Source organism: Bidens hawaiensis, unplaced genomic scaffold (genome assembly GCF_021521415.1).
Source record: "Bidens hawaiensis isolate Kalapana, Puna unplaced genomic scaffold, B.hawaiensis_p1.1 tig00033281_1, whole genome shotgun sequence".
In the NCBI taxonomy this organism is placed as follows: domain Eukaryota; kingdom Viridiplantae; phylum Streptophyta; class Magnoliopsida; order Asterales; family Asteraceae; genus Bidens; species Bidens hawaiensis.
Window position 1 is genome coordinate 1 of NW_027495710.1, and position 13,888 is coordinate 13,888.

The following is a 13,888-nucleotide window of genomic DNA, read 5'->3' on the forward strand; positions in this document are numbered from 1 at the left end:
TATTCCAAATTAACTTCACAGAAAGTAAAACCGGACAGAAAACAATATAGAAGTGAAAAAAAGACATACGGTCAACGCAATAACAGGAATATTGGGAAATTGAGTCTTCAATATACCAAGATTCTTGTAGTCGGGACGGAAGTCATGGCCCCATTGACTACAACAATGTGCTTCCTGCAAATTACCCACTTTTAATCATATTTGACCTCAATTTGGTTTACAGACTATATATATAAAGTTGAACTTACATCGATTGAAATCAATGAAAGACGACCAGCATGATGACACTTTTCAAGCTTTGACACAAATCTCTTGCTTTTGGAAACCTTTTCTGGTGTAACATACAGTATTTTAAGGTCCCCTTCACCTTTTTCAAGAGCTTTGTATACAAACTTTTCATTTTCTTTGCTGGTGGTTGAGGTTAACATAGATGCTGGGATCCCTAATGCAGTCAACCCCATGACCTAAAATGTGTTTTTAATATAATGTTGTTTTGAATAGTTATTACTAAACGATATTAACAAAAAAATACCTGATCTTGAATAAGTGAAAGCAAAGGACTGATGACAAGAGCAATTCCATTATTTAAAACAGCTGGAAGTTGGTAGCAGAGACTTTTGCCTCCACCAGCAGCCATTATCACAAGCACGTCTCTTTTACTCATGATTGCATTAATAATCTGGCAAGCAAATATTTGTATACATTAACTCATAAAGTAGTAAATTTGTGTGGTTTAAAATTATTAGTGTTTGAAAACGATAAGACGAACCTCTCGCTGATTTGCACGGTAAGTTGGGATGCCAAAAATATTAAACCTAATGTCATCGGCTTCATTGTCCCATTCAAAAGACCCTGACCAGTTCTCGGTTTGAGGGGCTGCATTATCCTTTTCTGCCTTTTCTGATCCATGATAAGTTTCTAAAACTGCCTTAAGTTCTGACTGTTTCTCGTATAACTTCTCTTGCTTATCAAGCAATCTCTTTATTTCATCTGGAACATATTATTTCCATAACTTATAAGATAATGGCAACACTCACATATCCCAATCGAAAAACTACCTAGACGTCCCAACCAGTGTCAAATTAGGGTTTTAATCAAAATTCAGACACACAATTACACTTACACTTACACAAAAAACTAGGGGTGTAAACGCGCAGAGCCGAACCCAGGCTCGACTCGATTAGAGCACTTTTTCTAAAGCCCAAGCTCCGCTCATTTATTGTCTATTAATTAATTACATACGTTTTAAATTATTTATTTTATATTTTGAGAAAAAAATTAAACGAACCTAAGCTCAGCTCGAGCTCATGTAGCACCTTAAGCAAGCCAAAGCTCGGCTGTGCAGTGTGAAATTAACACATAGAAGTCCAAAAGAAGTAAAACTTAAAAACACACAAGGCTCGATGAGCCTAAACGAGCTTCACATACAAGACTAAAGCTTCAAACGATCTTTATTTCTCGTGTAGTACCTTAAACGAACCAAAGCTCAGCTATGCAATGTGAAATTAATACATAGAAGTCCAAAAAAGGTAAAACTTAAAAACGCACAAAGGCTCGTTTCGAGCTTTTTATCAGTTTGAAGAAAAAACACAGCAAACAGTTTGTGATTTGATTTGATTTTAGATATTCAAACATACTTGTGAAAGCAATCTATCAAGCAAATATTAGCTAATAATACTCTGTGTATAACTAAAATTCAGCATATTCGAAAGGTCATATTTGTTCAATTTGAAATTCAACATATCAAATAGAACCTATTCTGCAGATATGCATACATATATGTTCATCGCGTATATATGAGTATGATTGGAACATGAAAAGGTACGAGTAATAGAGATAACCTTGAACGTCTTGAAGCTCTAATTCAACGTTCGTTAGCTCCTCCAGAAGATCCTCCATTGATATTGCTCGGAAACCCTCGTGCGTCAAATAGTCCGGAACTATGATCGGCTTGACCCGGTAGGTAAACGGGTCTATGATTTTCTTTGAGAAAGGGTTAACTTGTGTTTTGAGACGACTATCATGTTATAACTTTTATATATGTTCTTTATAATTTATAGGCCGGGCGTTATAACAGTTGGAAAATTACATTGGGAATTCTAAATTACACTAGAAAATATAATGTTTTCAAATTTGTTGGTTTCGATGCACTCGCTATAGTACATGAAAGAGAAAACCAAAAAATAGAGTCGTAATTTAGCTGAACATAGGAATGAATTATGTTTCTTTTGTTATTTTTGTCATGTAACATCCAAATTCATGCTACTATTAACCTGTTACTTAAATATGCAAACTAATAACTAAAATTAAAAATAAAGTAAAAAAGAAATCAAAAAATGAATAAAAAGGAAAAAAGCTTATGGGAGTTTTGTTGTAAGTGTTGAAACCTTCGCGACAATTTTTTAAACTTTAATATTATTTTAACTTTTCAATCAATAGAGATATAATAAAATGTTACAGTAATCGATTTAGAAATGAATATTTATAGTGATTTAATAGTTAAAGAAAATAATTCTATGTTTAAAACTTTATGAACTGTTAAAGCGATTTAAAAAATTATAAAGGTGTTTTAACCTCTAATTGTACTTCTAAAACAAGCACCACCAAGGTGGTGTAACTTGTAAAACGACACAAGTGCCATAGGCTTCAAACTTACGTCTTTTGTTGCCTACAAACCGTCATACTACGTTGTCCCAAACCGACTAGTCGAGTATTAAGGTATGAAGCCTACCACACTAGCCAAATTACTTGGTTAATCAAACATATCATACTATAATACAAGATAAGATGACCATTACAATTTTGTTATTAAATGGATCTAACAAACATAGAGCAAGATCCAACCAAGAACTACGCTTTCTAAATATAACTTAAGAATTATATGCATATTGTAGTTTAACGAATTTATCTAGTTTTTTTTGCTTTGTCAATCTTGGCCAAGTTATCCACACCCGTGCAATATTGTTAGGGACTGACACCATTGCAATGTATGAGTCTATAAGACCTGTCCCACAACGATTGTATTGGCAACAAATGTGAGGTTTATAGACCAGATGAGCTCTTTCACCTACCAGACTAGTCTTTTGGGTCGAGTTCTCTTGGTTGGGCTATCAAAAACAATCATCAAGACCAACCAAACCTATCAATGGTTCCATGTCATCTACAGAATAAACAAAACATGCTTTGGATTATATGTTGTCATATGCAAGTTGTTTAATATGCAAACGGGTCATGTTAGGGATGACATGTTTAATTAACTGGGTTGTGTCCGGTTGACTTTCTTTACCAGTTTAATTAAACAGATCGACTCACCAACCTGTTTAAGTGTTTAACTCATCTAGATAAATGGGTTAAACATGTTGTGTTCAAGTTACACGATTTTAAGTGTCTGAATTACAGTTGACGTATTTGACACAAATAAATATGAGTGATGTTTGGGTTTAACAATTCAAGTTCAACTTGCCAACCCGACACGATTGACACCCCTTCCAAAAGCCATATCTTACTAAAAAAGAAAAAAACTTTAAATCCAAAAGTAGCACCTTGTCTAACTATTAGATATATCACTAAACAAAACAAAGCCAGTTAGCATAAAAAGATTCTATCTCAGGTAAGCATAAGGTTTCTAATCTTCAGCTTCTCATGTATACTCTTAACTTCTTTTACTAGCATATTTGTACAATATACTGCTATGAAGAACACCACCACCAGTAAAATCAATCATTGGTCGTTCACGAGTTTGTTGAGCAGCAACGTCAAACGTTCATCTCTTCTCTCGGCCCGACTCTCCTCTCTAATCTTTCTTTCTTCTTCTTTTATCCTCCACGCCTGCTCGGTCCTCATTCTCTCCATTTCCATTCTCTCCATCGACTGGCGCCATTCTTGGTCAAACATTTGTCTTTCATAGGCATGTTTCTCCATCAACTGCCTCCATTGCATGTCAATCATCTGCTGCTGCTGAAAGAAATCATGCAAAATCTCTTGAACTGAATCATTATCTGATTTCACAGGTTTCGGAGTTGCAGGTTTGTCAAGATTTGATGATTGTGGGCGTTTCCCCCTATCGGGTTTCTTTCTTGTTTGTGTGTCTTTGTATTCGTCTTCATCGTCTGAGATTTCTTCAAGTGATTGATAAGAATCGGGTCTTGCAACCCGCTTCTTTGACTTTGACTGGCTTGAACCGGCTTCAGGGTCAAAGGGTGTTTGTGGTGTGTTTGCTGCTCTTTCGGTGAACAAAGCATGTAGCTCGTTAAAGAACGGGAATGAACGGGTGTTATCGCGATCAGATGTCTCCTTTCCCTAATCAGACGTTAAAAATTCAGTTAAAAAACTGTAAACTCATCCAAATCATTCTGATTCTTGAAGTTGTAATGATCAATTCGAATTCATACATCTAAACACACAGTTTCAGAGATTTATGGCTAAATCACAAAAACTATATCACAAGCAGCCTCACTTGAATCAGATTATATAATCATCAGTTAAATACTTGATCAATGCTTATAAGCACTTGATTGGATAGTTATCATTCTGATTCTTGAAGTTGCAATGATCAATTAGGGTCCTAAGAATCTAAAATCACAGCCAACAAGTAATATCAGAGACTTGAGGCAAAATCACACGATGGATAAAAACCCCATGTCAAATTAACAAGCAATTAAGCAGTAAGCACACAATAAATTACAGAGATAAGCAAAATCACACAACAGATAAACACACTCACTGAACCGCTAACCGAAATCGAACAGATTAACCAAAAAGCCGAATTAAATCGAAAATATCTTAACCAAAAGTCCAAAACCTATCGGTTCGGTTTCAGTTAGAACAAAAAACCGCACCGAACCGATATTAACCGAAAACCGAATAAGCCAAAAATCAGTTACGGTTTTTTTTGTGTACCCTCGGTTTCGTTAGTGCAAAATCACACAATAGATAAGAACCCTAAATCAAACTAGCAGCAAGATGAGCAATAACCAAACTGTTAACCGAAACCGAAAACAAATGAAACCAAACCAAAATTAACAAAAAACCGATTAACCTAAACCAAATTAACCAAAAATCAATTATGGTATTTTTGTGTACCATCGGTTAAACGAATTAACCAAAAACCAATCTTAACCGAAACGATCGGCTTCGGTTAGGGTTAAAAACCAAACCGAACACTGACGAAACCGAACCGAAATTAACCGAAAAAACGGTTACTTTTTTTTTTGTGTACCCTCGGTTAACCGAATTAACCGAAACAGCTAAAAAGCTAACATCACCATGCACACCCCTGCACAGAATGAATTTCAGAGATTTGGGGCAAAATCACACATAGATCAAATTAGCAAGCAATTAATTAATCAAAAAACACAAAATAATAAACCTCACAATGAGTAGTAAGTAAGAACCCTAGATAAAATAACCAAGCAATTAGGCAGTAAACACACAAAAGAATTAAACAATTTGGGGCATAATAACACAATGGATAAGAACCCTAGATCAATTAAGAAGCCATTAAGCACCTTATAACGAGTAACAAGGTTCTTCCACTTGCATTTACACTGCTCCGGCGTCCTCCGGTACCCTAACTCCTTCATCCTCACACTCACCACCTCCCACAGACTCTTATTCCTCTTCGCCACCGTGAAATCTCTCTCTAGCTCACCTCGTATCGCTATGAAATCACCTGTTTCCTTGTGGCTCCACGTCAGCATCCGCTCGTCTCGTCTCGAAAACTCATCCGTGTCTCCAATCACCGGCTGCGGTTGTTGCGGTGGAGGGATGCTCATCATGATGTGTTGCAGTCGAGTTAGGGCTTCATTGTTGTTATTACTATTATTCATGTCGCCACCGCCGCCGCCGCCCTGCTGTTGCCACCGAACATGATGATATGTGGCGGAAAAAGTCAACAAAGTGCTTTTTGTGGGTTTGACCGGAGGTGGGAAAACAAGCATCAGTCTTTGAAAACTGGTCAAGAATTTATTAATCTATGTTTACGTTTGTTTTCTTACCCTATTTATTATTGCATAATAAAGGTGCATTTTTAGTTTTTACCCACTATTATTTTTTCATTTATTATTAGATCCGCGCAAAATGATGTAGTCAAATTCAGACGTCAGAATAAGCGTGTATATATTGACATGAGTTGTACTTTTATTTGTTCATTTATTATTAAAGACGTTAGTCAAGCTCAGACGTGAGAATAACGTGTATATGTTGACAATAATTTGTATTTTTATTTATTTATTTATTATTAGAGATGTAGAAAATGGTGTAGTCAAGTTCAAACGTTAGAATAAGCATTTATGCGTTGACAATGAGTTGAACATGATGGTTATATTGTATTTATAGTGGTAGAATGGTAGTAGTTGTACGTGTGGTTATTAAATGCTAATGCTGATAATGTTCACTCCTTCTTTAGTATAATAATTATTATTATTATTATTATTTTGTATATGAATAATAATTCTATTGTCACGGTGTATTGCAAACTGCGGTCATACCGTAACATGCATTTGATGATACGCTGGCTAAGCACTTAGATGAATCATGTTACGCATGAGGTCTATCATTTCAAATATACTTGTATATCTTTATTTTCAACTATTATTAAGGAGTACATAAACACATGTATATTGACGGTATAGATAATACATAGATAGATAGTTGTATGTGTTCAAAGTAAATGCAAAAAAAAAATATTTCAACTAAGATAAACTGTTTTGGTCGATTCGACAAACATAACCAACCAATCCAATTTGATTTACCATTTTTTGAAATTGTAATTAGTGATTTAGATAATAATTTTTACCAAAACCGAATAAACCAAAATGTAAACTATTTTTTGCTTGCTTAATATAAAATTAAACTTGATTACATACGGTTGAGTTGACCCCCCCCCCCCCTCCCTCTCCTAAATCTTTCTTATTCCCATGTTTAGAATGTCTTTGTTTATCAACCAAAACGTCCTATGTTACAAGACTGATAAAACTACGTTTATACTGCTCGGAATCATTTTCACTATATTTTGTAAAATAACCTTTAAGCATATTATGTTTTTCAGTAAACGTATAGGTTGTATAGGTTGACAGAGTCGACGTAACTACTAGACACAGTCGACGCTAGACAATAGCAAAATACACATTCTTAAAGTACGTGTATGCAAACTAGAAGCGTAAAACAAACCGCGCTTCACGTGAGCCACTCAAGAATAGCTCACTAAAACTATAATCGAGCCAAACTTGAACAAGCTCAAATCCGAACTCAAGCCTACAACATAGTTCAATTAACATACGAGTTTTGGAACAAACTTCACACGCCAAGCTTGATTAGGCCAATGAGCCCATGTGAGTCAAATTTTTTTTATATAAAAACTAATTAAATAGATCAAAAGGAAGTATAAATACCTCTAATAAATAATAAGCGAGTCAAATCCTAGCTTGTAAAATTATTCACTTGCCAAGGTAAGAGCTTTAGACATAGAACTTGAAACAAACCCTGACGGGCTCCACTCATCTTGTCTGGCTTACATGTTTAAAACCGACACAAAATTCAGTTCTAAGCATATAAGAAACCAGATTTCAGTTCACCACCGAAGCAAAGCACAAAACGTTTACAATAAGTGACACGAAACCAGCATGAAAGGTATACTTTAACCAAATTTCAGTTCACCATAGTCGTGGAACAAGAGATGAAGTATAAAAAAACTAAATGCAAATAAAAGCTGAAGAATTACAATATTCAACAACACAAACTTTTTGCAGCGCGTTTCACACTTTTGACACTCATCACTCGTTCTTGCAAATGAGTACTAGGTTCCTATAAAGAGAAGACACAATTTTTATCCCATAAAATGGAACAATCATAACTTCATGTTTTGCAAATCCAGAAACCGATCATTCAGAGTTGCCTGGAGGCTTCTCCTTTGGATGCTTAGAGCCGTAATGATCACCCAGCTGGTTTTGATTTGCTAACTGCACCTGAATACCACAACTCACCGAGTTATACCAAGCCAAGAACTCAAAACACATTTATAACCCAAGTATGCAAGCACATAAAAGAACACCTTTCGATATGAACCCACAACCTCATGATTGGCGAGTAACTAAACAAAAATGGTCACAATTTGGTACAATAAGTGTTGATCTATAGGTAATTAAGTGTGCGTCTATCACTTATTGAACGGATAATTGTCATGTTTCTACTTCAGCAGATATAATTTTGTGTACATGAATCTTCCTAGTTTCAAGCTCCATTTAAATGAATATACGATACTCCTTACATACACAAAAGATACAATGGCCGATTTGACAATTAGTTTGGTGAAAGTGATCAGTTATTGGTATAAAGAAGAAACTTTGAATTTGAACCAATATCAATGCTATTCGTATCTATCAAGCTTAAAAAAAGCAATATTGAGTTGAAGCTCTGTCAAAATAACACCTTTTTCTATATCTTTCCAAAATAAGAATCTAAGGAGGTGTTTGTTTTGTAAGCATTCAACAGAATTGAAATATAAATTTCAATCCTAACATGTTCGATTCGCTTAATTTGCTGGAACTGAAATATCAATTCAATGGTTAACATGTTTGGTTGGAGAATGAAGGGAACTGAAATGAACTCCTTAAGTTCCTTCAAATAAAGGAATTCAACATTCCTTACAAACCGCATCAAAAACTTAAACCATAATGGTTTGAGTGACAAGATATTAAACAAGGCAAATAATACATAATCAAAATTCAAATGAAATATGGACTTTAAACAAGCAAAAAACTGTAGCATTTGGATCAAAATTACCCAGCTTCACATGAAAAGTAATATGATATCTTCCAATTATCCAAATGATTCAAAGATGAAAACTCAAATCTTACTGTATACCCGCGTCGGGGCTGCTCAAAAAGCTCGAGGCTCGAAGCTCGGGCTCGTGGCTCGCTCGAATAAAACTAGCTATAAAAAGTTGATTTGAAACATCTTGAGCTGATTTGGATCATTTTTGTAACCGAGCCAAAATCGACTCAGGCTCGTCTCATTGGCTCGATCCTAAGCTCGTTTAACTTCAAAATCGAGCTAGAGCCTAGCTAAGTTGCCTTGTTTAATTTCGAGCCCAAGCTCAAAACCACCCTGGCTCGACTCGGGCTCGACTCGTGAACAGGCCTTATGTTGTTCTGTAAAACACCAGATACCTTACAAACCAACCAGAAACAATGACTGATCTTGTAACTTAAAACACACACAATCAATATCTGTATCACCAGTTTTCCCCTAATCTTATGCAAACCATCAAAATCACGCGGTAACAGCCCAAACATAAGCGAAACCACATTTCAAACAAAAATCAAATAAACTTGAAACATGCAGCAGCACATCATGTGTGCTGCTAAAACACCATAACAGAAGAGATATGATATAAGTAACCTAAAAAACCCTAGATCCGAGTTGAAGCATAATTGCAACCTAAAAGTAACCCTAATTAAATTCAATCAATCGGTAATCTACAGGCACAAGATCAAAGTAATTTCAGGTATGCATGTAACAATTGATATAAGAAAGATGAGATGGATTAATTAAATACTTACATTTGAATACTTACATTTGCAATTTATATAGTAATTACATTTCCAACTTACAAACATATAGTATGCTAAATCAGGGAAAAGTTAAAATACAAATGGAGATAAAAATAAGAATGATGAGAAGGATTTGTGGCCACACAAAAAAACCTTAAAAAAATTCCAAAAATGAATTAAAAAAATAATAACTCAAAATATAATTAAAAAAACAAAAATGTTTCCCTCGTCATTCTCGTTCAAAAAAAACCGAAAAGACACAATGCAGAAACAAAAGACACAATGATAAAAATGATCAAGATCAAAAGACACAATTATAATATCAAGAAAAAACAACACAATAAATCGCAAAATATAACACAGTGCCGAACAAAATATAACATAATGTTGACTAATATAACACAATATCAAGAAAAAAAAAAGACACAATGTCAGGAAAAAGGACACAATCAATGATGAAAATGAACACAAAACACAATGATAAACAAAAAGACACAATAATTTTTTCCCTCAACATTGTGTTTTTTTTTTTTAAGAAGAGAAAGACGGTGGAAACATTTTTTTGTTTTTTTTATTAAATTTTGAGTTATGATTTTTTATTTTTTTGAATGTTTTTTTTGTGTGGCTATATATCCTTCTCATCCTTCTCATTTTTGTCTCCCTTTGTAGAATAACTTGACCCATATAATGTGTAATTTTAGTTTTAGAACTTTATTTTTTAGAACGACGGCGATTTTCTTTTGTGTTTAGGCCACCGCACTCTTCAAGTTAGAGTCCGTTGCTCCACTCTGGCCAGTTTGTTTGGTTGCACTATTTATTGAAATATGGATAGTGAAGCGTGGACTTGAATATTCGTTAGGGCGTTCGATAGTATACTTAATATCAAAATTATTTCGACAGATGATAAATTTTTGTTCACTTTTGTGGCTCAATTTCGAGATCGGTGATCCATTTTGGCACAATTGTGGTTTTGATTCAAGAAGACTCCATGATTCTATATATGTTTTCATTGGAGACGACGTTTGGGTTCTACTCGGCAATGGTTAGTGATTGTCAATGTGAGAACGGGCGCTTGTTAGATAAATGAGAGAATTCCCTGAATGGTCCCTAAGGTTTGGGTCAAATTTATCCAACGTCCCTAATGTTTAAAATTTGCATGCATGGTCCATAACCATCAACTTTGGTTTCATTGTTGGCCCAATAAGATAACCCAGTGAACTTTTTGGTGTTAAATGCTGCACGTGAAGGGGTAGTTTGGTCCATTTAATTATATCATCTTTCTCTCTCCCCAGTTATTTTCATCATTCGTTTTTGTTCTAATAATTGCACCAGCTTGAGATGAAGTTCATACCTTATAATGATGTTCCTTTAACTATCAATTCAATTTTGTTTCCGTTAAGGTAAATAAGATATTTTCTTGAGATCATTTATTTCCAGCGGGGTGTGGCAGTGGGGTGGCTTTCTAAAGCATAAAATAGATGCATTTAGAATGTTGTTGATTATTGTGGCCAAATATCAATTAAATGGCCATATCCGAGAATTGGTACTCAACTTTTGGAGTATATATGAGTCCATACCATGTTTATTTTCATGTAGGTTTATTAAAAAGAAGTACAACTATTAATTTAATGGCAATTAACTCTTGGTTATAATATATTTAGATATAACTCTTGGTCGTTAAAGCGTTTTGATTGGATAACGGATCTATTGTTTGAAAATCTCGTTGAGTTGATTCCATGAAATCACCCATGATAGTTAGGACAAGGCAGACATAATCACATAATGCCAAATTACACAATTTATATAGTAATCAATATATGGTAAAGATTTGATACATTTCTTAACAATGAACCATCTTTGATGAAGAAACACAAGTCCGAACAGGATAGTCCGAACTTACGTTTACCCCAGATGTGAGTCTACTGAACAATGATGAGGTCAGATCCAAGTTAACGGCCTGCAAAACAGATCACCGTGAATCTTGTTACGGGAAGGACACGATGGGGGGGGGGGGGGGTCTTCTCGTAACCACCCTCCGGCGTGAGAATAAGTATTGTCCTGATCGGAATAATCAATAAAAGTACAAGTATATTGCGTAAGGCTTGAGACTGTGACTGAATCCTTACATGAAGTAGATGAAGTCAATATTTATAGCCGAGGGGTGGGGGAAGGTGATTGGTGGAGTTGTCACTATCGTAATATTCCTCTCTCAATTGAATGGACACGTGTCGAGCCACTATTGGGTGTGACAGCTTGGACCCGTCTGTTATCAGTGCACGTCGTGGGACGTCCATTACATGTCCAGGTGTCATCTTTCCATTGGCCGATGTCGCTATCAGGTGGTTATGGAGGAATCTTCTAGAAAGAGTTTGTTACAACTACTCTTCCATATCACGTGAGGATCATACGTGTGATGAGTCCCTTGTGTTGCTTGCGGGTTCCTCCCTCGGATGCTCATTGGTAATCTGCAGACTACCATGGGTTCCTGCGAAGCATGTTTCCAGAACTATGGACCACTTGGCTGGTCTTGTGCTGACTGCAAGTGTTTGCCCATGTGTTCCTCTCGCGGATGTTTATTGACGATCCACGGATTGAGTAAGGGTCCGCGTATTGAATTAGGGACCCGCGGGTAGCTTTTACTACCCTACCTCTATATTTGATTTTGGGATTATAAATCTAGTCTTGCGGTTTTGAGGTTGGGGATGTGTGTGAAAAAAGTTTTTATTATATAAGAGGAAAGAGAGAAAGATGAAAGAAATAAGTGGACCAAACTACCTTTTATGTGCAACATTTAATACTAAAAGTTAGCTGAGTTTAGGGGTGCAAACGAGCCGAGCCCGAGCTCGACTAGGCTCGAGCTCGGCTCGTTTAGCTTACACAGAGCTCGAGCTCTATTTTCAAAGCTCGAGTTCTGCTTGTGAGTAGATTTTCAAGCTCAAGCTCGGCTCGTTTACTATATATCAACTATTTTTTATATAATTATAATTACTTTTATATATTTTTTCATAACATTACATATATTTTAATTAATAATTTGAATATATATTTTAAAAAATTATATAAATGACAGGCTCGTTTAGGCTCGCGAGCCGGCTCGAGCTCAATAAGTGAAGCTCGGGCTCGGGCTCGTTTATTAAACGAGCTTGTTTTTAGGCTCGAGCTCGGGCTCGTGATCGATTAAGCTCGGCTCGATCGAGCTTTTTAACGAGCCGATCTTGAGTAGCTCATGAGTAGCTCGGCTCATTTGCACCCCTAGCTGAGTTATCTTTTTGGACCAATAATGAAATCAAAGTTGATGGCTATGAACCATGCATGCAAGTTTTAAACATTTGGGACTATGCATAAAATTTGACTCAATTCGTTTCTACCTGCATCCATTTAGGTAGAAACTCGTCCTTATCCGAATCAAAATAACCATTTTTTTCTAATTTGCACGTTCTTACCCTATCCCGCCCTGACTTGAACCAAAATAACCATCTTTAAAACCGGTCGGTCCTAACCCAAACCCATCCTAACCAGAACCCGTTCTGACCCTTTACCCACCCGAACTGACCATTGTGCAGGAATTAAGAAATATGCACGCAAAATAGATATTCAGCATTAGGTATTGATTTGTTTTTATTTTTTTTACATCAGATCCTACTACCACATTAAGTCTTATACAGTACTTATTAAGGTTTATTAGTTAGATATTCTTGCCACTTTGGCCATGCCCTCCAAGAACAATCTTTCTGGGAAACTATTAGACCGATTTCGATTGACCTGTAAAGAAGAAAAACTGATCAAAACTTTTGGGATACTAGATTTAACATATGCTAAAACAAAGCCATGCCAAAACTAGAAATAATGAGAGCTGAATGGAATTAAAAAGCCTAAATTTGGATTCTAAACCTGTAACATCCTGGTTTAGTTCATACTCAAGGATAATTGACACATGTGCTTGGAAAGTTGAATGAAGCTTTAAGATATTGGATGTTTATACGAGTATTTAAATATTGTTAAATAAGTAACTAATGAGTAAAATGGTTATCTAAGATATGAGATACTGAGACAAATGATTCATGTCATGAAATGCCATGTAATAATAATAAAATATATTATATTTGACCTTGTTCCGTTTTTAATGAAACTTAGGTCGAAACGTAGAGAAAAATGAGTATGTTTCAATGACATATTTGCAATTTTATAAAACATCATATTTTGAAAGTTATAAAAGATTTGAGATAAATTAAATATAACAATATAATAATAATAATAAAAATAATTTCGTGGAGTCTACGTATTATGTAAAAGTAATAGAAATATATTTTGAATATAATAATAAGAATCTTAGTGCA

At 35.3% G+C, this 13,888-nt stretch overlaps 1 protein-coding gene and 1 pseudogene across 2 annotated transcripts; both read right to left on the reverse strand.

The window, feature by feature from the left end:
• Window positions 1–69: 69 nt before the first annotated feature.
• LOC143584765 (ATP-dependent DNA helicase Q-like 2) lies at window positions 70–1,899 on the reverse strand (the record flags this gene model as incomplete). Its single annotated transcript, XM_077066736.1, has 5 exons — window positions 1,842–1,899; window positions 770–990; window positions 533–679; window positions 249–464; window positions 70–174 (listed from the first exon to the last, which is right to left on the reverse strand). Coding segments are annotated over exons 1-5 (747 nt in total), but the record flags the coding sequence as incomplete, so codon positions are not given.
• Window positions 1,900–3,557: 1,658 nt separating this feature from the next.
• LOC143584762 (trihelix transcription factor GT-3b-like) lies at window positions 3,558–5,869 on the reverse strand (annotated as a pseudogene). The gene is made up of 2 exons (XR_013144421.1): window positions 5,508–5,869; window positions 3,558–4,299 (listed from the first exon to the last, which is right to left on the reverse strand). The product of XR_013144421.1 is annotated as a trihelix transcription factor GT-3b-like (transcript).
• Between the last annotated feature and the right edge of the window lie 8,019 nt (window positions 5,870–13,888).